The sequence below is a fragment of the Cibotium barometz genome, chromosome 38 (assembly GCF_041138505.1).
Source record: "Cibotium barometz isolate CiBa-2024 chromosome 38, ASM4113850v1, whole genome shotgun sequence".
In the NCBI taxonomy this organism is placed as follows: domain Eukaryota; kingdom Viridiplantae; phylum Streptophyta; class Polypodiopsida; order Cyatheales; family Cibotiaceae; genus Cibotium; species Cibotium barometz.
Window position 1 is genome coordinate 44,550,291 of NC_141083.1, and position 26,651 is coordinate 44,576,941.

General features: G+C 46.6%; 1 protein-coding gene across 3 annotated transcripts in view; it reads right to left on the minus strand.

The window, feature by feature from the left end:
- PUR4 (purine biosynthesis 4) overlaps nt 1-26,651 on the minus strand; it is a 79,074-nt gene that overhangs the window by 16,709 nt on the left and 35,714 nt on the right. For all 3 annotated transcript variants that reach the window (XM_086777826.1, XM_086777827.1, XM_086777825.1), the window contains exons 18-21: nt 8,257-8,445; nt 8,039-8,125; nt 7,830-7,921; nt 7,633-7,735 (exon numbers count right to left, since the gene is read on the minus strand). In XM_086777826.1, the coding sequence (XP_086633952.1) occupies nt 7,633-7,735; nt 7,830-7,921; nt 8,039-8,125; nt 8,257-8,445 (471 nt within the window). The remainder of the gene's footprint in view (nt 1-7,632; nt 7,736-7,829; nt 7,922-8,038; nt 8,126-8,256; nt 8,446-26,651) is intronic.

Consider the following 26,651-nt stretch of genomic DNA (forward strand, 5'->3'; position numbering starts at 1 on the left):
CAATGAAAGCAAAGGATACCGTCTTTATAATCCAACTACACGAAGGATTTTTGTAAGTAGAGATGTGGTATTTGCTGAAAATTCAGAACAGCCCATGGTCAGCTTGTGTAAAAACAATGATACAGGCATACAGGACATGTTTGATGGACTTTAACCCATTGTAATTAGGGGGGATTCAGATCAGCCAGCCCCTACACAAGAAAATCCACATGTAGAACATGTGGAACAGCCAGCCATTCAGCCCCCTTCTGTGGAAGCAGTGGAAGATCTTGTCAGGGAAGAGCAAACAGCCATAGACACAGCCAAGTCAGTGCCAAGATGGTTGCTGAAAACTTTGCAAGAAAGCAAACTTGCAGCTCCACTCACAGGTAGAACAAGGGCTAGTTCCAGCCATGCCTTGAATGTACATCGTGGGGAGTCTGCATTCGCAATGGGTGGTCTCTTTGATTCAGAAGAGCCTTCTTCTTATGAAGAAGCACATGAGAATGAGCATTGGTTGCAAGCTATGCAAGCTGAAATTTCTTCTATCATGAAGAATAATACATGGGATCTTGTGGAATTGCCTAAAGGCAAGCATGTAATTGGAACAAAGTGGGTGTACAAAGTCAAAAGAAAGTCTGATGGTACTATTGACAGGTACAAAGCAAGACTTGTGGCTAAAGGCTACTCCCAGAAAAAGGGAATAGATTATGAAGAGACTTTTGCTCCTACTTCGAGAATGACCACAATAAGATCTGTGATTGCATTGGCTGTCCATAAAGGATGGAAAGTGCATCAATTGGATATCAAAACTGCATTCTTAAATGGGGATTTACAGGAGGAAGTATATGTAAATCAGCCCATTGGTTTTGTAGTTCCTGGTGAGGAACATAAAGTATGCAGGTTGCACAAAGCATTGTATGGGTTAAAGCAAGCTCCAAGAGCTTGGTATGATAAGATACATGCTCATCTAACCAGCCAAGGTTATGAGAATAGTCCAGCTGAAAGCACATTATATGTGAAGAAAACCAATGCCGATATTCTCATAGTCATCTTGTATGTAGATGACATGCTCATTACAGGTACAAGCAAAGCACAAATTTCAGATTTCAAAGCTGATTTGAAAGCTGAATTTGATATGTCAGATTTGGGGCCTTTACACTACTATCTCGGCATACAGTTTATGCATACAGATGATGGCATTGTTATGCAGCAAACTAAGTACATAAAAAGTTTGCTAAAAAGGTTTCACATGGATGAATGTAAGCCCATTTCTACTCCGGTAGAACCAGGTGTACGGCTTACTATGCATGATATTGGAGAGCCTTTTGAGGCCGGCCTTTATAGCCAGGCAGTGGGATGCCTCATTTACTTGTGTAACACGAGGCCAGACATATCTTTTGGGGTGTCTTTGTTGAGCAAATTCATGCACAGCCCAGGCACAAAGCATTGGCAAGCAGTCAAACGCATTTTTCGATATCTTAAGGGTACCCTGGATCTTGGTTTGTTCTATCCCAGGGGGGGCAGCTTGCAGCTTTATGCATACAGTGATTCAGATTGGGCTGGTGATTATGATACCAGGCAATCCACTAGTGGGAATTGTTTTTTTCTTGGCAGCTCGGTTGAGTAAAAAGCAACCCACTGTTGCTACATCTACTATGGCCGTGGCACGAAATCCAGTATTTCATGCACGCACCAAGCACATAGAGATTCATTATCACTATGTCAGAGAGAGGCTACATGCAAGGGAGACCAGTTTATCTTATTGCCCTACACAGGATAATGTTGCAGATCTATTCACAAAGGCTTTACCTCGAGAAAAGTTTGAAGCTTTCCGCAAAGCTTTGGGCTTACTCTCATACAGAGAGTGATCTGCTACCTTGTACAGGTTCACACTTCCACTACAGGGGGGATTTGTAGGCATATGCTCACTTATGGTAGTGCTATGTGTGAACAGGGCTTAACCAAGGGCACTTTTTCCCATGTGGTTTTTCCCCTTGGACATCAAGTGTGAAAGGACACTCTAACATATAATATTTTGTACTTCTATATTATATGGATGTGGCACACATGCAAGGGTTGACTTGCATTTTGTGGATACCACACTTTTGGCTCTCTCTCTCTCTCTCTCTCTCTCTCTCTCTCTCTCTCTCTCTCATTTCTGTGTGTAAGCTTCTCTACCCTGCACCTAACCCTAATGTGCAGGTTTGTGTGTGTGAGTGTGTGAGTCCAACACCCAACAGGGTATACGGCACTGTACATTGGTGTTTTATCCCACGACTAGCCAGAAATGCATCAAACTCTTTAGACAAGTACTCCCCCCCTCGATCAGAACGGAGGGTGCCCACAGTACAATTGGATACATTTTCAACCATAAGAAAAAACTGTTTGAAGCACAAAAACACTTCGGACTTTGCCTTCAATGGATATACCCATGCATGCCTTGAGTAATCATCAATGAAAGTCACGAAGTACAAGTGTTTACCAAATGACGGAGTTTGCATAGACCCACATACATCACTATGTACAAGTTGCAATTTGCGAGTGGCCCGCACAGAACCATCCTTTGGAAACGCAGAACGCTGCATTTTGTCCAAAATACAGCCTTCACAAACATGTTTCAATGGTGCCTCAAGAGGGGGCAATGAAGCAACCATATCAAATTTCTACAAACGCAGCAAACTAGCAAAGTTCAGATGACCAAAACAAGCATGCCATAGTTTTGCATCTGAAATTGCCTTTTCATCAGAAACTGCATTTGCTGAATCTTCCACACACTTGTCATAAGAATTGAGCCTATACAGCCCACGAAACAAGGTGCCAGATGCAATAATCGTATCACCAGAAGTCAAATCATGAACAGTACATCTGTCATCCACAAATTTGACTACAAGTCCAAGTCTAGCAAGCGCAGAGACGGACAATAGATTCTTCTTTATCCCTGGCACATACAAAGCATCTGAAAGTGTGAAAGCGCTGCCATTTGCAGCAGTAAGCATAATTTTACCAACACCCTTCACTGGGTAAGAAGCATTATTGGCACATGTGACAGTATTCAGAGACAACCTCAAGACAAGTGAACATATCACGATGCGAGGTAATGTGCTTTGTAGCACCACTGTCAAAATACCATACATTAGAGTCAACAGAAACTGCCAAACATGCATCATGTACAGATGGGTCATACTGGCAATACACGCTAAACGCCCATCCTGCACAACATTTGCAGAATCTGCATTTGTAGAAGCATCCGCTATTATGGCTGCATTTGACTCTTTCTTCTTTGCCTCTTTAGCCTTTAGCTTAGGGCAATTCTTAATGACATGATCATTTACCTTACAATAGTTGCACCTGGTCTTTTTCTTGCCTTTATCAAGAGCCTTCTCAAACTTATTGTTGCTACCTGTGGAAGGAGAAGAAGTTGCAGACCTACTAATAGGAGAAGATACAGTGGAAGGGGCTGCCTTACCACTTCTTCTCTGCTGCTGGGCAGCAATAAATGCTTGATCAACTGCACGCTGCCTGGCCCTGTTTTGCCTGGACTGCGCTTCTTGCAAGAGCTTGTTGACTAAAGTATTATACTTGACAGCATCAGGTCTGTCCTCAGCAAGAAGTCTCCACGTGGAAGCAAAAGTCTAATATGTCTCAGGTAAAGCATCAAGAACAGTCTGTACAAGAGAATGATCAGGAATAATCTCACCTGCAGAAATCAACTGCTCTTTAAGATCTTTAATCTCAGCAAGAAAAACATTCATGTCATCATCTTCCTGCATAATCTTCAATTCTAGCTCTTTACGCAGGTAAGAGATTTTTGCCTCGTTTTTACGACCTGCATACAAACCAGCTAGAATATCCCAAGCCTGTTTTGCTGTTTTAGCTGAACGAATACGTTTGACAAAAAGTGCAATCAAGGCATGAGCCTGCGCATCTTTACCATCCCAACGAGCTTGTTCAACAGTGGGTAAAACAGCAGCAAACAGTAGAGCTGCTAGAGCCTGTAACATCCTCAACAGATCCTACATCCACAGAACCTGGACGTACATCCATACCCTGCACAATGTTCCACACTCCTTTTGCAACCAAAACATGCTGCATCATGTATGCCCAAAGTGGGTAGTTGCTGTCTCCATCCAGTTTGTCTTCAGCAGACAACATGCGAAATACATCATTGCTGTTATCAGCCATGGCCACTGACTGAAACTGATGCAAAAGCTACCTGTAATGAAGCAAATACTGAACAGAGAACAACTCGTGCTATGTAGCACGGTCCACAATAGAATACGTATGCCTGTTTTGCAAAAAACTGTACTGTCGAAATTTCTGCAGAAAATGACGAAAACACCTGTGCAGAACTTGAAATGCAAAAACGGAGCCCGAAACGACCTCAGATGCAATTTCTGAGAACGCAAAGCCCTCATGGCTTATTTGCAGAGTATAGGGACCTGCAAGCGCTCGTGAAAGCTCACCTCAATCAGAGAACGTTGAGTCGGAGGGTGCTGGCGACGTAGCCCTGGGAGCCGATGCCTGCTCTGATACCAATTGTTGGAATTAGGGTTGCAGGAAAGCACACAAAGCTTGGAGAAGAAGAAGCAAGAATGCACACAACACAAAGTATTAGATTGTGTCAATGTACAAAAGATAAGTTAGCCCTAGAAGGATGGGCGTATATACAAGCCGGGGAAAAAAACCTCCTAAAGAGGGAAAAAGTGCCCCGACGGTCCTAAGTGTGTTCACACACATCACTGCCTATATATATATGGCAACAGTCAAAAGGTGAAATTTTATAGACAAAAGGCACCAGGATTGCTTCAGCCATTGCCTACTTCCAACCAAGCATTATGGGCCTTTTCAAGTGATCAAGAGATCAATGAAGTGGCTTTCAAGTTGGCTTTGTCATTGTCACATACACAATGCTTTTCATGTGAGTCTCCTTCGCAAGTACGTGGGACCGGAGCCCAGTGAACCGGTCATTGACGATCCACCAAGGAACACAAGCTTGTTGGAGGCAAACTTGTCAGGCGTTACCTTGTGAAGTTCAAGAACTATCTTTCCATTGATGCTAAATGGGTAGATAAAGAGTTCTTTAGAGATTGCCCACACTTGCTTCAAGTGTATTTGGATGCTTTTCAATTGCGGACAACTGTTTAGAAGCCGGGGGAGATGTCACCATTTGGCCACCCAATTGGTCCACCCATGCTTTCTCATTATGTGTATACATTGAACTAGCCTCCATGGCAATTACATATGCCAGAGATTGATGCCACTCATGTTATACTGTGGATTTGGCTTTCCATTGAGACTTGCTCATGTGTGTACATGCCTAGAAATGCCTGGAGGATTAGTGTTCCATTGGGTTTGGTACCTCGTGTACTCGCCTGGAACACGTATATTTTATTATAGTCTCATGAACGGAAAATGTTCATACCAATGTTGCATTACATAACGTCTTTATGTGCTTTCTTGCAAATTGAATTTGCATGTTGTTTTCATGCTTACTTGACCAATGTGTAGTTTCAAGTAAGGGGATGCCCGCCCGTGAAGAACCGTGCGTGTGAAACTGTTTGTTGACATGGTTATGTCGCATGTGACATGTGATTAAGTATTGGTCAAAACCTGACCTTAGAATCTAGTATTGATTTATAAGAGAGTATATATACACTTCATTAAGTTTTGGGCGACCAAAACTCACTTATAAATTATAACCAGTCATGTGTTCGCACACATTGATGTCCCGAGGTGGACGAAGCTCAATGCCCACCGCCCAAACCTTACCCTCTTTGTCTCTCAACCAGCCATGTGTCCATCCTCCCTAAATGACACCCAAGGTGGACATCTCATTATCTCTCTTCTTCCTCTCTCTAGAAGTTGGCGCCTTCTTTCATGAGACCTTTTGGCTATATTTTCTGCACTTTCTCCTCCCCAACACTATATCCAAGCTTGCTAGTGTGTTTTTCAAGCTTCCAAGAGTGTTTCCAGGTTGTATTCACTCTCCTACACACTCCCAATGACTGAAATTCAACAAAACGATCCTTTTAATTTGTTGTATTTTCTAGTCTTTTGGCTAAAAACCCTAATTTCAGCCTTCCTTTCTCAAGTTGAACCATAAAAGGAAGCTTTCCCAAGGTTCCCTGCATCCACTTGAAGTTGTCGCGAAGGATCGCGACAAATTGAAGATTTCAACACTCCATATGCTTCCACTGCGAAGACTTCTGTTATCATCAACTCTACTTGCAATTGGTAAGCTTTAATGTTCAATTATGGAAGCAAGTAGCAAGTAGCAGGAAGGAGGAGTAGGACTCCATGTTCACATACCCTATGAGGTGTTCTCTTGTCCTACGTGCTCTCTTGCAGATTGTTTCTCCCATGTGTGGGTGGAACAATAGAGAGCAGATGGTAGGGAACATGGGCACTTGAGAGGGTAGTGTGAGTTGTAGATCTTCACCAACAACCATATTGTTTGCAATACAGTATTCATATGCATTGGTATGGAAATCTTGTCAGAAATTCCCATGACACTATGTACTTGATTCTTCCAAGATTAATATACACTATTTGAGGGAGGAACCAGCCGTTCCAGCTCATTGTACAAAGTCATTTTTCTAGAGATGACGACACAACATGCCCTTCTAAGGCCAGTCAACGTGCCGAGGATTACCCATCTACTTGAGTGGGTTAACGAGGGGAGCGCTTGCATGGTCCATAAGGCATTTCTCACTTGAAGCCCTCAATCTTTAAATAGGTTGACAGTACACTCTCTAAACCACCCTCAATCTTCCCTAATGTACAGCATCCACAATAAGAACATGACTCAAAAATTAGTTAGAATTGTGTAGTGCACAATTAATCACTCTGTAAAGTGCATATTAATCCCTCACCTCCACATTTAATCACATCACCTTCTTGTTTCCCCTCCTTAAGTTGTAGTTTAAACCTTCTCAGTTGTGGTTTAAGCTATTTGCTACTCGGAACCTTGATGTTACATACATGAGAGAGAGAGAAACGAAACCTTTACTCAACAAAGTAATGCAAGCTATATGGCTTGGTATTAACTCAAGTAGTTCTGTCAAGAAAACCCAAATTTTAGCGATAAAAGATGAAATAGAGACTAATACATGATGTTATGTTTATGCTATAGAAAAGTTGTGTAGAAATCAATAATAAGATGTCCAGGGATTTAGGTTGCTATCAAATTAGGTCAAAGTCGATGTTGTAAGATTGAGCTAGGCTGGAAGGCAGAAGTCCTTTTCAAAGAGCGACTTACCTTCATATGAACAAATATAAACTACCATCCAAAAAAGGGCTCCATTGTTGGTGATCCTTTAATTCAACCCTTCAAATTCAAGGAATGAGTAACCTCTTAAGTATATGGGACGTATCCTAGACCTTCAAAATGAAAGTCTAGGCCACCCTTCAAACTTGACCCCTGAAACTATTCATACAACTACTGCATCTGATTTATAAGGAACTTTAGGGAAAAAATAATGTAAATAAAATGTTGATTGACATAAATAGATACTGGCGCATCAAAGACAGAAAAAGCTTTGCAAAAACACCAACATTGTTGACCATTCTACTGAGAAGTGGTTTCATGTGAGCATGCCTTGCATGATAAAAATATAACCACTCAAACGTCTAAAAAATCACACCACTTACTTTATCAAGATCAAGATCGACAGCAGGACTAGGTGCAGGAAGACCCTTTGTTGCAGCTTCCGCTATTGCCAGGGAATCCGCCAAAACAATTTTTCCGTTGCCACTGTGCAAGCAAGAAAAGACCATTGCTGGGACAGCCAGTTCAAGTGGGAAGACTATGCTTTGAATAGCAATACAAGAAAGGGGGAAAAGGGAACCTTATGTTTCCTATCACAGCCATAGAAACCCTCTCCCGCTCACATATTGCACGAAGAAGGTGCTCATTTTCAGGCTTGACCAGCAAAGCATCCTGACATGAAGAAGAAAATAAAAATCCAGATCCAAGGTCAACTAATAACGCTGGGCGTATATACCACCTTCAAATGCTTGCTCCTGCAATTTAACAGAAGACATCAACCGAAATTACCTGCTCCTGATATTCAGCACCCCATATCTCTAAAACTGACAGTGTATTGTCACCAACCACAATTGACCTTATATCAATTTCTGCTCCCTACACAGCCATAATTAAGATAATGGGAAATTCTTTGAGCTTCTGAGCAGAAACAACAATAACCACTCTATATATCGAATGTGCACATAGTAAGTGTTTAAACACCAACATCTATCTGAGCATCCTTTCACCTTGGGATATATAATCTCTTTGACCACATTACAGTTGCCTCCAGCACCTTGATCATGTATGCTTATGATTGGATTATTTTCACCCATTTCAACACAGGCTCTTATGACTCGGTATAACTTCTGGGCCATCTCTGCATCTCCCCTCTGAACTGCATTGAAATCTAGCTGTGCATCATTTTGCCCACTGACCTGAAAAGGAATACCTTCATAAGATTACAAGAACATCCGCTTCAATTTTAGGTAAACTAGAAAAACAAGCAATAAGAAATAAACAAAGAGCCTCTTTCATTTGATTGATAATGAGCACTACAAGAATTTAAACAAGCCAGTGCATCATCCCATTTCACTGAACTGAAAATGTTAAAATTGAAATATAAAACCAACCTTACAGTTTGAATAAAATCAGAGAACAAAACTAAAGACACCTTGTTTGTCTGATTGACACCTTAAGGACTTTCTCAAGTACTCAGGCCATAATACAGCAAGATAGATGCGTTTCTAAGCTCACATTAGGTGGTGAATCTTTCTTTACCTTTTAAAGTACCATTCGGTCATGGCTATCCCGTGTGTTGATGATCTCATCATGTAATGCAGGCATTGTGAACTTTAAGCCTTCTCTTAACAGTTGAGAGGTTTGAAGGACCTTTTTTTGACATTTATTTATGGCACTGGAGACAAGCTGTTCATATGCAGAACTGAAAAACTATTTCTACTCCATTTTGTGCAGGAACATTGGGAGCTTTGCCTCAGTGTGTTATGGACCCTACTTCTTCATGCCTTTTCACGTTGTCCGCCCTTCACGCGTAATTATGCATGGTTACAGAGTTATGGTTTTGACTGTTTTTTTTATTTTTCTATGAAAATATTTGTAGAGCATATGTGGTTTTGATTGGTATCAAAATTCGGTGTGATCAATAATCATACATCAATAATCAAGTAATCAATAATCATACATTCAAACTTAGACCAACATTTTTCACTTTTCAATACATACCATGGGATTATTTGTGGTCGAGTTAAAATGATTACATTAATACCTTCCTACAAAAGTGGCAAGACCTTCATAGCCTAAGGAGAATCCCACTTGAGGATCAAGTGATATGTTGCATGCACATTCTCCCATGTGTAACGTGGACATGCTTCTATCCATTGGCCAACTCAGATGTCAAATGCGTGGCCAGACTCGTGTGTTTGTAAGGGCTATTGTGCCAGATCATTGTAATATTGTCTAGGTGCCTAATGAGCAGCCCAGTGTGGATAGAGTTATTGGGTGGTTGTGTGAACACACTTACTTGGACTTTATATTATGGTTGGTAGAGTTGGTAGCCAACTCACCAACATTAGACACTATAAATTGGAGTCTGTCTAGGTTTAGTCATATTTATTCATTGATCATCGTTGTGTCATTGAGAGCTCAAGGGCAGTGCTACCACTGAGTATCTCTATTCAGCATTGTACATATTGCATGTTACTAACACACAGTAGATTAGGTCATCTCTTTCTACTGTGTATTCAGTATGAAGAAGCAGCAGTTTGTGCATGGGTTTAAGTCTATGGGTTTAAGTCTCTAATTAGGTGTTAATCACAAACAAACCATTCATAAACACGCTTGCACAAGCACCCATGTTACATGATAGAATGAATTCTCATAGGCGGGTCTCACTATCGGGGAAGCTTGGGCAGACGCGGTCCTTATCCACGCCACGGCCAAGTTCGGCTACCCAGAAAGAAAACATAAACATAGCTATCTCACTAGGGTGATACAAAAGCACCCATGTTACATGATAGAATGAATTCTCATAGGCGGGTCTCACTATCGGGGAAGCTTGGGCAGACGCGGTCCTTATCCACGCCACGGCCAAGTTTGGCTACCCAGAAAGAAAACATAAACATAGCTATCTTTTTTTTGTTCCGAGAAAAGATCCTTTCATTAGTTATATAAAAACGCCCGTAGGGCTACAAAAGATCCTCTATACTCATAAGAAAACAGAGCAGAGAACAAAGCAAGGCAACCAGGGAGACTCTCCCTAGGTGCTGAAAAAATACAAGAATCAGTACAAAGAACTGAGAAGCTATATCATACAATAGGAGAGGGGAAAAGCCAAACAGGTGGCCTGTAGTGCCAACGGGGGGACCCCACGTGTAGGGTATAGAAGGGGTCGCTGCGCCAAGTGGTGTGAAAGGCCTGGCGCCACAAGATCGCCTCATCCGAGTCGCCCCGGATGCGGTCGTACTGTCCTCGCAGGGTGTGGATGAGCTCCTGCCAGATAGCCCGAACTGTCTCTGCTGGTGGCTCTGGTCTCCCCTCAAAGGCCCTGAAACACCGGGCCCTCCAGGTGAACCATATGGTGAGGTTGCTGAGGAGCTCCCATCGTAGATCCCTCTCCTGTGTCCAACCGGTGGACGAGAAGTCCGGTGAAGGAACAAGGCGAGGCTGGCCCCTAATGAATCTGATGGCCTGGCTGTCCTGCTCCGTCTCATAGCCCATAGTAGGCCCTGACGAAGTCGACCAAGCAGCGGCACCCACGTATACATCCCCTCTAGAGCGAGGGGGGCCAGAATGCGCAGCATCCGCAGCCAAATCTGTTGCGCCTGAGGGCAGTCCCATAGGCAATGTCTCTGTGTCTCCATAGGGTGGCCGCATCTGACGCAGGCCGCCGAAAAGACCGCTGTAGACAAGCCAGGTGCCAACTGCCAAACCCCTGTGGGCGACCAGCCAACCACTGGAAAGTCGAGATCCTGCGTGCCTGTCGACTAGCCCAGAGCCTAGTCCAAAAGTCCTCCAGGAACTCCGGTGAGAGCCCCTGAAGCTGCCAGTGCCCCGATGCAGCTAGAGAGACCATCCTCCTCGCCGTCAAAATATGTCGCCCCAACCGAACAGTATACTGGAAAAAGGTGATCTCTGTGGCCTCAAGGGATGTATAAGGATCATGCCACTCGTACTCGCCAGGGTCCCACTGGAGCCGGGCCAAGGGGCACGCTGCAATTGCCCATATACGCCAATCAGAGTCCACCTCTGCAGGGTCTGGGTCAATATGCCACTTCCGAGAAGCGGCGGCCACCACCCGTATCCTCTGAAAGATGCACTCCGCAACCAAAGGCGACTCCACCTCCACTCTCTGAAGTCTGCCCTCATCCTGGATCTCATAGTAGAGGCATCTGCCATCCTCAGTGCAAGCTCTGACAGCAATCAGGATCTCCAACTGAGTAAAGGCTCCCATCCACCGTGGGGCCACGGGCTCGAGAGGCGTGAACCACTCCTCTGTGAGTGCTTCCTGAATGTCATCCCTCATAATCAACCCCCCTTTGAAGTGACCTAGCCTCTCCACCTGGATCTCCTCTGGAAGACTGCAGAAGGCCTGCCAGTCTCCAAAACTGCGTGCTGGGCCTGCCGCCAGTGGTCCCCAGGCTAGACAAGGCCGAGAACCCAGCATATGACCCTGCTTTGTGCGAACCGCTGGGCTCCAGATGAGCGGCTGTCTGGCCCGCTCCTCATCACAAGAAGGAGGTCTCTGAGAGAGCCCCGGTCTCAGCAGCTCCCAAGCTCTCAGGATGCTCAAGGCAAATCTGTCCTCCCATCATCTACTAAGGCATGTCCTCCCATCCTCTACTAAGGCCTGTCCTCCTCATCTCCGTCCATCGTATCTCTCGTGCCCAAGTGCCCCCTGCTGGGGGAGCTCGGGCCTGCAGCCGCTGCAAAAGAAGCTCTTTCCAAGGCTCAGCGCCCCCGAACAATAAGCTTCCCCAATAAGGCTCTACTCTGATCAACTGGATCTATAATGCCCAAGCCTCCCTGGGCCAACGGAAGTGTAATAACTGCCCAAGCAACCTTTGCCCTGGCTGGCTAACCATCCCGCCCAGACCAAAGAAAGTTCCTGATCAGCCTCTGTACCTGGCTGATACAAGAGCTCGAGAAGATCCAGCAAGACGTAATGTACCACATGGTCGCTAGAAGCACCTGATTTGCCACCACCACCCTCCCAGCCAAGGATAGCCGAGCTGTACTCCAATACATTCCGAATGCTCAGAAGAAGCGGGGCAATCTGCTGCTAAGGTGACAAATCTAGTCCAATCTGGCATCCCAAATATCGCACTGCTGTGCCAGGAGGAATCTATCTAAAACCCGGGTCTGGGCTCCATGCCGAAGTGGGAGCGCTACTGATCCAAAAGACCACTGTCTTGCGCCAATTGATCAATGCTCCCGAAGCTGCACTAAAAACCTGGAGCGACTGCTCTGCCCGCTGAAGATTGGCCTCCTGACCATGCAAAAATAAACCCGTGTCATCAGCAAACTTAGCATCGAGCAGGTCCTCCCCCCCGACTGGGAGCTGAAGTCCTCTCAAACCAACCTCTGCCGTCAGATACATGCTCGTAGCCTCCGCAAAGAAGAGAAAAAGAAACGGGGCGAGAGGACACCCCTGGCGGACTGATCTGGTCAACTCAAAACTCGGCCCCCTTCCTCCTGCAATCAGCACCTGGCTACGAGCTGTGGAATATAGAGCCGCCACCCCTCGAATCCAACCTGGCTCAAAGCCCAAGCGAAGCATAGTGCCCTCTAAGAAACCCCAATCGACTCTATCGTATGCCTTCTCAAAATCGAGAAGCATCACGACAAAGTCCTCACCAAGAAATCTAGCTCGGGCCGTCACCTCCCAGAAGGTGAAAATGTTGTCAAGGATACTACGCTCCTTGACGAATCCTGTCTGGGTAGCATGAATCAACTCCAAGAAGGGCTGGATCCTCAAACTCCAGGCCTTTGCCAAGACCTTGTAGACAGTATTGAGGATCGTAATAGGCCTCCAATGCCGGATATCATCTGATACTCCCTCCCCCTTGGGGATAAGAAAGATCAAGCCCTCTGTAAAGCTCTGTGGCATCACCCCAATGTCCAAAACATACTGAAAGCCCCTGCGGAGGCCTAGCCCCAAAAGGTCCCAATAGCGCATAAAAAAGGCAGGCGTCAATCCGTCCTCCCCTGGGCAACTATGGCGCGGAAGGACCCTCAAGGCCTCAGCAAGCTCAACCTCTGAGAGAGGCTCAACCAGAATTGTACGCATACGATCTGTGACCCTCCTCTGCACATGGGCCCACACAGTCTGCCTGCAAGCATCCCGAGCCTCAGTGGCTGGCTCCGCTGAGAGGGGTGTCCTATTTGGGGCTAAGGGATGACTATTTGACGGCCCTAGATTGTCCATAGACAATGAGCTAGTCTCTATAGAACCCAGTGGCTATGGCTCTGATCTCCTCTGGCTCAGTAGCTACCGAGCCGTCCGGCCTCCAGGGCCCAAAGGACTCAAGTATGGGCCACCCAGCTTGTGGGCACTCTTTTGATCAAGTAAATACACATAAGTGTGTGTGGACACTAAAAAGAGGTGCCCACCATAGTTTAAGGTGGCACTCGGAGGTTGGACCCCTCCACCTCTTGCCCACCACCTAAGCACACGACTGTTTCTCTCTCTCTCTCTCTCTCTCTCTCTCTCTCTCTCACACACACACACATTTGAGGCTGGCGCATCCCTTCTCTCCCCAGCTGCAAGTCAACTATCAACCCAGAGCTATTCAAGCTGCCATACAACTCCTAGCTGTGGTACAATACTATCTGTACCTGCTGTGCAGCCCTCTGTACCTGCTGTCGTACAAGTGCCAGCTGCTGGAAACCCTACTGTACCTACAGTATCTGCTGGAAACCCTATTGTACTTGCAATACTTGCTGGAAACCCTACTGTACAGCCTTCTGTACCTGTTGTACTTGCTGGAAACTCTACTGTACAGCCGTAAGTACCTTCTGTACTTGTTGGAAACCCTACTGTACAGCCTTCTGTACCTGCTACACTTGCTGGAAACCCTACTGCACAGCCTTCTGTACCTGCTACACTTGCTTGAAACCCTACTGTACCGGCTGCTCTTGCTGAAAACCCTACTGTACCTGCTGTGCTTACAGTAGTACCTGCTGCACCAGATGTACCAGTACCTGCTATTGGAAACCACATACTAGTACCTGTTTGTGCACTTATACCTGTTTGTGTGCATGTACATGTTTGTGTACTTGCACCAGGGACTGCGAGGGTGTGAGCCAGGCTCTAGTACGAGAGTTCCTGGTCATGCGTGGTCTCGGAACGACAACTTCGCGTTCACTTCCCTCTAGGTGTATGAGACTGCTAGCCAGGTTATTATGATGGATTCGACGAGTCTAGCATCGACAATCTACTCCAACAATATTCTTGTTTGGGTAACTTGTCTTCATATTTGCATATGCATTGGATTATTTGGCTAGAAAGCCCTTGGAATCTTGTACACAAATTAAAATACTCCGATAATATACTTCAGTATTGAGGAGGGGTGGACCCGTTTGCGGCCCCAGTGGTGGTGTACTGTGCAGTGCTTGTCTCTTGCAGATTATCTTGTGCACTTACAGTTTTTGTGCATTGTGGGTATAACATTTTAAGTGTTGACGCACGCATTGTTCACGTGACGGTGCCCAAGGACGTTCACACCTAGCCAGTGTCATTTCAGCTCTCACGCTCACCCCTGAGCTAGAGCTTGTTACATCCCGAACTAGGCTAGGTGTAGTATTAACCATGGGTTGATGACCTAAGGTTAAAAGAACGGGCAAAACTGTGTCTCAACTTAACCTTCGGCCAATTGGAAATTCAAAATTGCCGAAGCTTCACCACCATATCTATAGGCCTAGGCACTACATCTTTGATGCGTGTTACCGTGAGGCAATGGACCTAGTAGACAATCTGCAAGATAGGGATGTGGAAGTCGTCCATCTGAACCAAGAGATAAGGGACACATCATCCAAAGCCTCCACATCTAAGGGAGCCCAACCACCACCAGAAAGGGATCTACTAAACAACATATACAAGAGACCCATATGGACATTATGATCCGTATAGGTTTTCAGAATACAGTACAAACTCCAACAATATATTATGTCTCCTTGTTCAAAGCTATGGTGCACCAATGAGCGAAGGATCTCAACAATATGGCATGTCGCCTGCCGCTTCAATGCTTCTGATGCAAAGGCCCACACCGTATCGTGGAGTGTCCTCACAAGGATCCTCTACGAAGTCTCCTGAGTGCTCCAAGCACTCCGAATCCAATAACAGACCCCAATATCATTCCTTATGGTGGCACCTGTTAGAAGTGTGGATTTGAACATCCTTACAAGGATTGTCCCAACAAAGTGCTAATCAGCCACTGCATTAAATCATCATCGACCTTCTACCCTAGGGAGTTGTTAAAACTTTCAAATTTTATCCTTTCCAGTCAAGGGTTCTCTACTCGGGATGTCCTCCAAAATGTGAATTAAATAATCCTTGTGTGTGTTTTCTCTGTAATATGTTTGTAATGCCTTCTTTTATAAAAGGTTCCATTCCTATGTTATCTCTATTTTGAGTGAGGGGCGGATAGTTTTGGAAGCTAAAGAATGTGTGGTCAAACTCCATTTGCAAGCTTGACTATGATCTGTTGTATCACGTCAGGTATGGCCACTGTGATCTTTTGCATCATGCGGTGCCAGTGAGCCCAAATCACCTTAAGTATGAAGGCTATTCCTCATAACACCACCCTAACTCTGAAGGGGACATTGTTGGGAAAATCGGAGTTCATGTGTGTGCACACCTCTTAGAGGTGAAAGTGTATAAGTGTGTGTGAACAAGGGCTTATAGCCACTAGTGTGTTTGTGTGTGTAAGCAGTGATGCCATTGGTTTAGCCAAGTGTCATTGCCCCATGAGTAGAGTGTTGAGAAATATTAGGCATTCAACCTATAAAAAGGCATTGCACTTTGAAGGTTAATACATCAATCAAATCTTACATTGTACGTGCAATAAGTCTCTCTCTTGAGCATTTCCCACCACCACAGGACTTTCTTCCGCCAGCTTAGCTTTCCTACATTGGGTACCATGATGCAACGCCCTATGTGGGATACTTTAGGGTGATGCCAGAGCTTGACGTTCTTTGCATTGGGATCAACTTTGGCGTTTCAGCTCTTGTTCCTTTTTTCTATTTTTAGTACCCATGATGATGTATTCATGAACATGATATAATCTTTTGGTCTCATAGGTCATTCTGGCCTTTTGTGGACGTTAATATAACTTTCTTTCTTTTTACTCCTCTCTCTTGATCTATACCACAGCCTCGACATCTTTCATCCTCCTCAACTTAGGCTTGAGCAACCCTAACCCTAAAGACTATAGACCCTCTCGAATTCCAACAACCACTTGAGCAACTATTCTGGTCCCATTCGATGTGGATACTGCTGCCGAGGACGGAGGGGTTCATCCCCAGTGACAATCTTCCATAACCCCCTAGCTATCAATAAGCTTTTCATCATAAAGCTCCAAAGTGAATAATTAGAGCCGTCCTCAGTGGCCATATATGATGGTTATAGGTGAGCTACTAAGGTGGTTGGTGGAGAGCCATGTTATATGAGTAGTGAGAAAGATAAGGCGTTCAGCCTATAAAAAGGCATTATACTTTGAAGGTTAATGCATCAATCAAATCTTACATTGTAAGTGCAATAAGTCTCTCTCTTAAGCATTGCTCTCTTTCTCTCTCTACTCCTCTCGCTCGGTCTACACCACAACCTTGGACATCTTTCATCCTCCTTAGCTTAGGCTTGAGCAACCCTAACCCTAAAGACTACAAACCGTCTGAAATTCCAGCAACCACCTGAGCAACTATTCTGGCCCCACTTGTTGTGGATACTGATGCCAAGGAACGACGGGATTCATCCCCAGTGACAATCTCCCATAACCCCCTGGCTCTACCAACAAGCTTTTCATCATAAAACTCCACAGTGAATAATTAGAGCCATCAAGTCTTTCCTCAGTGGCCATATATGATGGTTTAGGGTTAGACAGGTGAGTCGCTAAGGTGGTTGGTGGAAAGGCATGTTGTATGAGTGATGACACAGGGAGAGAGAATACTTGAGAGAGATATATGTTGCACAACTCTGATGTTGATTGATATGAATCATGACCACTCTAAGAGTGGGTTCACACACACTTGAAGGGAGAGAGTTAGGGTTTCATGTGGGAGACATACACAGAGAGAAGAAGGGAGAGAGAGAGAGAGAGACATGTGGGGATAAGTCAACTCACAGTGTGAGTGTGTGACTCCTCTATCACACATGTATATTTGCTCTGGTACACATAGTGCACTTAGTACATTAAAAGTACTAAGTGTACTATGTACTATAAAACTTATGGGCTAGTACACACTATAAGGATGGGCATAATGCCTTTACCCCAACAACCTCCCACTTAAAGGCAAAGTGCCCTTAAATGAAGGAAAAGAAAAATCAGCATGTACATGATAATATACAAGGCCATATCAAGGCTGAAACTGGCCTCATCCAATGCCCATCAAGTGTTTGCAATGAGCAAACCGCTCTGGAGGCAAACTCTTTGTCAACAGATCAGCTGGGTTGTCATCTGTATGAATCTTGACAAGCTGAATCAGCTTGTTCTCTATCACCTCTCTGATGAAGTGATACTTCACATCCACATGCTTCGTCTTTGCATGAAAGACAGGGTTCTTTGCCAACTGGATGGCACTCTGACTGTCACAATGCAACAATGGAATATCCCCTGTATAACTGTTACGACCCTGTGTTTTTCTCTGGACAGAATGCAGGTGTGCACGGGGACATGGTGGACAGTGTGAATGGCATCAGGTTGGAGTCAAAAAGTAAACCCATGTGTGGGCAACCCCAAGTGTGAAGGGGGCAAAGAGACTTTAATTAAAAAGGTTTTATAACCTTTGGTGGCCAAAAATTAATGTTTTAAAGGTTTCAAAACCTTGGGAGGCCCCTAGGGCAATTTTTAGAGATTACTCCACTTTTGGAGGCCTCTCTCTCTCTTTTCTCCCTCTCTCTAGCTTTTTGGAAAAAGGGGGTGCAACTTCTCATGCGTGGAGGAGAGGAGAAGTGGACTGCATGTTGGCTGCGCACAGGAGAATTCATGCTGATCTGTACGACTGTACGGACAGGACAGAAACAGGCGCTGGACAGTTCTGCTGCAGTCGGCGCTGGATAGATCTGGCTGCGCAGGTACAGGCGTGTACAGGCAGCGCTGGACGGAGCAGCGCATGTTTTTTCTCTACGTGCAAGGGGATGGACTGTAGGTACAAGTCGGCTACGTGGACGAGAAGACAGTCGGGCAGGGACTGAACAGAGCGTGGGTCTCTCCCCCTTCCTGGTGAAAAGATGCGCAGGCAATTACAGGGCTGCTGGAGGCGGATAGAGCCGGCGCAGAGACTGTCGGCATGGTCTCCACGTGGATGGACTGCAGAGGTGCACATGGTGCTGATCCTCCTTGCAACAGGACTGTTTTGGGACAGTTTATGGGCTGTTTTTGTTTGGCTGCAAATTCAGCTATGTACTTGGGTTTCTGGCTACAAGTGGTTATGTTTCTTGGCATGGGAGAGATGCAAGCTCGCATGCTGCGTGCTCATGGAGCAAATTGTTTTCTTCCTGCTAGAAAGGAACAGTGGGACCTACAGTTATGGGCATCTCTATGTTGCCAGATGTTTCATGAGGGAACAGGTAACTAGATGTATGGAAACAGGACAGAAGTTTCAAGGGGAAACAGGCCTAAGGGTTTCATGTGGAAACAGGTCGTAGGTTTCTCGAGGAAACATGTATTTGGGTTTCTCCAGGTGTAATATGCGGAAGCTTCGGAGTAGGATCGGTACTTCAAAACTCAGAAAACAGCACTTTTTTCGCGACGGAATTAACGCACAAACTGAAAGACGATGTGCAGAAAATAGAGAGAGAAGGGGGAGATGGAGAAGGACACAGTATTGGGTCCCAATTACCCTCTGTAGGGCCCCCACCACGGATGGTGTATTTGCTTTATTAGAATGATGTAAATCTGAAACAAATACAAAGTACTTGACCTTTTCTTGGCTGGAAAACCTGCCCTTGACCTTCAGTCCTTCACCCCTTTGCTTTAGCAATGTTCTTGGCTGTCCTGGCCCTTGGTTGCTTGGAGCACTTGGTGAATTATGAGATGACTACAATGAATTCTTGGCTGGGCTTTTATACTTCTCATATCATCCAGTCGGCTGGCTTCAGGGAGCTCCACGACTGAATTTTATTATTAAAGTGTTTTCACACTATGTTAAATACTATGCCACCCTGCTGTCCAGCCTGCGCATGCTTCTGGGGCAGCATCCTGGCTGCTGGGCATGCTGCGCAGAGGTGTGGGACAGCTCCCTACACCTGGCCGACTAGGTGGGTAGGGTACTAGACCTGGTCGGCTACCTGTCCAGCAGTAGTACAGTTGGCCGACAGCCCCTCCAGCCCATGCCTTGGCTGGTGGGCAAATCTTGGGCCCTCCTGGCCCCTTGGGGGTGGTTCTACACCTCCCCCATGCCCAGACTAAGAATGCAAAATGCAAATCCTTGCACTGGGGTAGCCCTATGGGCTGGCCCCATCTCTACATGCAAACCTACATGCCTACAGAGGCCTGGCATCCAGTTGCAAACCAGATACACAGCACATCTGACATCATTCCAGAGGGAGACTCACAGCGCCGACTGGCACTGCTTCATGTGCAGGACAATGCACACCTGACCTTGGACGCATGTGCAGGACAAGGACAATGCACACCTGACCTCGGACAACTGAGATGGATCCCTGGCTGACTCGTCCCGGACTGGGCTCACATGGGACCAGTTCACCATCCCAGGTCTTGCACCTACTGTACAGAAATGTCTACGTGGCATCCAAGTGCGGGATGCACGTGACATCCCCTTCTGCTTAACTTGATGGAAGCTGCATAGCCTCCAAATAATCCGTCAATAAAGCCGGATAGTCTTCGAAAAATTCTTTGTCGAGCCATACCGCTTCATGAGTTCCTCGGTCCTGAAACTTCGTGAGGAACTGTTGTAGTCTTCGGCCTGAGCCATGCTTGAAACGGTGCAGAAGGATCTGTTCTGGAACCATTACTTCTGCTTCATCAATGATGTCTGGTTCCGCTTCGTCTTTGACCTCTGAAGGGGGTGGACCTGCATATGGCTTTAACCAACTGACATGAAATACATCGTGCATAGTCCAACTCGGAGGTAGCTTTAACTGCATAGACACCTCATTAATCTTTTTCCGGATGGGGAATGGTCCGAAGCTCCTGAAAGACAACTTTGGGCATCGCTTGCCCACCTGCTTCAATCTTTGCTTCATAATCCGAAGATACACCCAATCTCCTTCCGAAAACTTCATGTCCCTTCGGTCTTTATTGGCCTGTCGAGTGTAGGCCTCTTGCGCTTTAGCCAATCTGTCTTTAACGGACTCTAGGATCTCCTGGTAAGACTCCGTCACTCTGTTCGCCTCCGGTACTAAAGACGACGTCCTGGTTAACAACGACTGGAAAGGCCTTCCAAACGCTGCCTCATATGGAGTCCTGCCAATAGCTGAAGAAAAAGAGTCATTCAAAACAGCTTGAACTAAAGGCAAAAACGATTCCCACTTACCTTGCTGATCGTGGACATAACACTTCAGCACATCAAAGGCCAACTGGTTGTATATCTCTGTCTGGCCATCTGTCTGTGGGTGGAATGCACTGGAAAAATTCAACTTAGTACCAAAATTATCAAACAATGCCCTCCAAAAATGACTGGTAAACTTGGCATCTCGGTCTGACACTATGGTCCTAGGAATCCCACCAATCGGGTACCAATGCCGAATGAATAGCTGGGCAACATCCTCGGCGGTCACATTGGCCCTGCAAGGAATAAGCATCACAAATTTGCTGAACCTGTCAACAATAGTCAAACACTGTGTATTACGCTTACTCGGACTGGGAGGCAGATTTGTGACAAAGTCCATCGAAATGTCTTGGAAAGGACCCTCAGGAATTGGCAAAGGCTGTAACAACCCTATCTTCTTTCCACGAGGAGCTTTCACCTTTTGACAAATGTCACAGCGTTGTACATATGTAAACACATCACGCCTCATCTTTGGCCAATAGTATTGCCGTTCTAATTTCTCCAGAGTCGAATTCATGCCCCTATGACCACCTGTAATGGCGTCATGGGCATCATGGAGAAGAGCTGCCCGGAATGATTTCATGACACACAGTCGGCCTTTGTAGTAAAGCCAACCATCGCGTATCAGAAAATGGCATGGTCCTGTGGCATCCAATGCCTGTTCCCACTGTGTACCGAATTCCTCGGAATCCGCGTACGTGTGCTTCATGTTTTCTAGTCCAGTACCAACAAGGTCAAGTCTAGTGGTCTGAATCGCAGATACTTGTCCCTTCCTGCTCAAAGCATCGGCCACTGGATTGGCCTTTCCTGGAAGGTACTCAATCATGCCACCGAACTGCTGGAATATCTGACTCCAGCGGTGTTGTCGATCACTCCACTGTGCACTTGGCATCGTCTGAATCCAGCGCAATGCCTGATGGTCAGTGCGAACCTCGAAGTCACGGCCATACAGGAAATGTTTCCAATGTTTCAAGGCCTGTATAACTGCTAGGAGTTCACGATCATAGACTGAGTAGTTCTTTTCGGCGGGCAGTAACTTACGAGACATGTACGCTACTGGATGACCATTCTGTTGCAATACACCTCCAATTGCGATGTTACTCGCATCGGTGATCACTTGAAATGGTTCGTCCCACGAGGCAAGAGCTAAACAAGGCGCTTCTCACAAAGCCACCTTGAGGTTCTGGAATGCCTCCAACGCTCGTGGAGTCGTTCGAATCTTTTGCCTCCTTGTTTTCACTCCCTTTAGCAGATCGGTGAGGTCTGCCGAGAGATCAAAAAACTTGTCAATGTGGGTGGAATATGCCTGGCATATACCCACAAATGATCTAATGTCATAAGCAGTCTGAGGTACTTCCCAGTTAACAATCTCGGCCACTTTAGCCGGATCAAGTCGAATGCCTTCGGCACTGATTATATATCCCAAGTAATGTACCTGGAACAGATAAAATTCTGACTTCTTTTCATTGACATAGAGCTCGTTGCTTTCCAGCAACTTAAGGACTTTCTCCACATCAATGTCATGCTCCTCAACTGTAGCTGAAAATATGAGTATGTCGTCCAAAAATATGAACACACACTCTCCAATAAACTCCCGGAAAATACGCATCATCATGCGGTTAAATGTAGCTGGGACGTTCGTCAAACCAAATGGCATGACCACAAATGCATAGTGGGCCCGTTCTGTACGGAAAGCTGTCTTGGGGATGTCCCCCTCAACAATCCGAACCTGGTGGTACCCACTCTTTAAATCCAATTTAGAGAACACCTTAGCTCCATTCAGCCTCTCGAGAATATAGTCAATTCGAGGCATCGGGAATCTGCTCTTGATAGTCAGCTTGTTGAGTGCACGATAATCGACACACAACCGAGAAGACCCATCTTTCTTCTTTACAAATAAGATCGGTGCTGCAAATGGCGACACGCTGGGGCGGATGAAGCCAGCTTGCAACAATTCTTGGAGTTGGCGGTCCAACTCCGATTCCATTGCCTTAGAAAGGCGATACGGAAACTTGCTCGGGGGTTCCGAGCCTGGGAGGAGGTCAATCTTGTGATCCTCCGGTCTGGACGGGGGAAGCTGGGGAGGGAGACTGTCCCGAAGAAAAATCTTCTGGAACTTTTCATGGAGAACCGAGTACTTCTCGGAAGCACTGGCCACCGTCTGGGCTGTCTGGACGTAAATCATCGCACACTGTGCGCCTTTCCTGACTGCTCGCTTAGCCTACAAGTGGCTTATAAGCGGAAAGTTTGGAATACCTGGCTCACACTTAATGGTCACCGGGGTGTTTGACACATTCCGATCAATCTGGAATGTGTGCTTGTCCCACTTGACATCAGGAAGAAACTTGTGAAACCACTGGATACCCAAAATTATGTCTGCTCCTACAAGAGGGGCAACCATAAAGTCACGCACAAACTCTATGCCCTGAATGACTAACTTAGAACCTAGAGCTTCATACTTGACGCTCGTTGTCATACCTGTGCTAAAACCCTCAACCTGTTTGTCCACCGGAGTCAACTCGAAACGGGCACGCCTAGCGGCCTCTTCCGTGATCACATCCTCCGTGCTGCCGCTGTCAAACAAGACAACGACTCTCTGGCCACCAATGTAGCCAAAGGACTTGAGCAATTCGTTGCGCTCATACTCCTGGTCATGGGCGCCCTTCTGCTTATCTTCGAGCTCCCGGCTAATAATTGCTCCAACTGAAGCACCGGGGGTTGAAGAACTAGGGGTAGCCGCTGGGGTCTGTGTGGGAGCTGTGCTCACCACGGAAGCTGTGGAGGCGGCGGCGGCCTTTGGAGGCTTCTTCGGACAATCCCGAGAAGTATGTCCTTTTGTGTGACAAAAGTAACATCTACCCTCCTTCCTGTACTGAGAAAGCTCCTCAGCACTCAACTTGCCACCTGTCTTGCCTGCCTCCGCTTTTTGGTTTGGAGTAAGCTTAGACGCATTGTTCGAGTTCTTGGAGCCAGAGGCTCCCGGGCTCTGTCCTGGGGAAGACCCCGTCTGGTTCTGGCTTTTGCCCCCCGAGGCGTTAGCCTTGGGAGAAGCCGACTGGGAAGTCTTGGGCTTGCCACCATTGTGTTTCATTTCTGCACTCTGCGCAAGCGAGAGTGCGTCCTCAAAGGTGGCTGGCCTAAACATACGCACCTCCCATTGGATTTGCGTGTCCAGGCCATACAAAAACTGCCCTTTCTTGTCCGCATCAGATAAGCCTAATTGTAGACACAAGGTCGAAATTCTATTGGCAAACTGAAGGACTGGTTGCGCATTCTGACGCGCACCCCTGAACTCGTCTTCGAGTCGCTCAAGGTAGTGGGGCGGTAAAAACCGTTGCTTAAGGTCACGGACGAACTCGTCCCACCCATAAGCTGCCATACCTGATCTGGTGTGGGCATGAGCCCACTGAGTCCACCAAGGAATGGCCTCACCTTCCAAGTACCAACTGGCTAAGATCACTTTGTCACTATCTGATTTCCTAACTGCGGCAAAGTAAGCTTCAAATTGATGTAACCATGAATACAGAGTAGTGGGATCGAGTTTACCATTATACTTACTGAAATTCATTTTCTCGGGAAAATGATTCGAGGGCGCCGCCGGTGTCAATCTGGCGTCCAAAGCTCTGAGGTAACGCTCGTGTTCCACTCGTCGCATGGCGTCGTCTTCGCGTTGTCGAATCTCCAATGCGCGCATCTGCATCTCAAGCAAGGAGCTTGGCTGCGGGCGGCTGTGACCCTGCGAGAGGGTCCCTGTGACGAGGATCTGGTATCTGGGATACGGAAGGAGAGGGAGGAGGAGATGGAGAACGCGACGCTAGAGAGCGAGAACGCTCCTCCAGAGCCAAAATCCGCGCCTTCTGCTCATCCAACTTGGTTGTCTGGTCTGCGATTGCTCGCATCATCTGCTGGAACATGTCTTGTACACTCAAGCCGGGTGCGCTAGCTGGGCTGCCTGGTCCCATGGTTCTGGTTCTCGAATCTCTCTCGTCACCGAAGTTCGCCATAGCGGGAAAATGCAGTTCCTTTCCGGAACGCAATCTGACCATCCACTATCTGTGTGGGAGACTTCCGGAGGCTTCCGGAGGCTAAAAACCAACCGTCCTTCGAGGGACAGGAGTCACTCCGAAAGGGGTAGTCCACCGGCGTCTAAAAACCAACCACACGAGCGAAAAAATTTTCTGGTTTTCTTTGCTGAATCTTTGTCCTTAAAGTGAGCTCTGATACCTCTGTAATATGCGGAAGCTTCGGAGAAGGATCGGTACTTCAAAACTCAGAAAACAGCACTCTTTTCGCGACGGAATTAACGCACAAACTGAAAGACGATGTGCAGAAAATAGAGAGAGAAGGGGGAGATGGAGAAGGACACAGTATTGGGTCCCAATTACCCTCTGTAGGGCCCCCACCACGGATGGTGTATTTGCTTTATTAGAATGATGTAAATCTGAAACAAATACAAAGTACTTGACCTTTTCTTGGCTGGAAAACCTGCCCTTGACCTTCAGTCCTTCACCCCTTTGCTTTAGCAATGTTCTTGGCTGTCCTGGCCCTTGGTTGCTTGGAGCACTTGGTGAATTATGAGATGACTACAATGAATTCTTGGCTGGGCTTTTATACTTCTCATATCATCCAGTCGGCTGGCTTCAGGGAGCTCCACGACTGAATTTTATTATTAAAGTGTTTTCACACTATGTTAAATACTATGCCACCCTGCTGTCCAGCCTGCGCATGCTTCTGGGGCAGCATCCTGGCTGCTGGGCATGCTGCGCAGAGGTGTGGGACAGCTCCCTACACCTGGCCGACTAGGTGGGTAGGGTACTAGACCTGGTCGGCTACCTGTCCAGCAGTAGTACAGTTGGCCGACAGCCCCTCCAGCCCATGCCTTGGCTGGTGGGCAAATCTTGGGCCCTCCTGGCCCCTTGGGGGTGGTTCTACACCTCCCCCATGCCCAGACTAAGAATGCAAAATGCAAATCCTTGCACTGGGGTAGCCCTATGGGCTGGCCCCATCTCTACATGCAAACCTACATGCCTACAGAGGCCTGGCATCCAGTTGCAAACCAGATACACAGCACATCTTACATCATTCCAGAGGGAGACTCACAGCGCGGACTGGCACTGCTTCATGTGCAGGACAATGCACACCTGACCTTGGACGCATGTGCAGGACAATGCACACCTGACCTCGGACAACTGAGATGGATCCCTGGCTGACTCGTCCCGGACTGGGCTCACATGGGACCAGTTCACCATCCCAGGTCCTGCACCTACTGTACAGAAATGTCTACGTGGCATCCAAGTGCGGGATGCACGTGACACCAGGAGATAGGTCACATGCAGGCAGAGGGTACAAGAATGGACACATGTTTGGTACAGCCTTGCTATTGATTGGGCAGGGGACAGGGAATCCATGACAGAGATGGATAGTACCCTTGGAAGGTAGAGAGGGTTGGTACAGGTGTGTCGACTGTATGGTATGCTGTGCTGTGATACTCTTTTGAGAGACAGTTTGGGAGTCTGTGTTGTGATGCAGAAGCACTGGATGTGTCAGGGTGTGATGTTGTTCATAGTGTGAGAGGCTATGGATGGTTGTGGCAGCCTTGATCATGGGAGAAAGCTTCTGTATGTAGACTCAATGTGAGAAGAGTCTTTCGATGCGAACAATGGCTGGACTTGTTTGTGGATGCCGAGTGGACAAGAAGCCAGATGCAGGTTCTTTGCAGGCTTCAAGGGTTCTACTGCGACGGCTGAGTTCCCAGCCTTATATTGTAATCAAAGCTCTTATATTCAATTAAAGAAATACCGCAAGGGGCGCCACTGCGATTTGGGGCCAATCAGTGTCCGTGTACTGTTTGCAGGAGCACTCTAGCTCCCCCTGTTTGTTTTCCTTTTCTAGGTCCTCA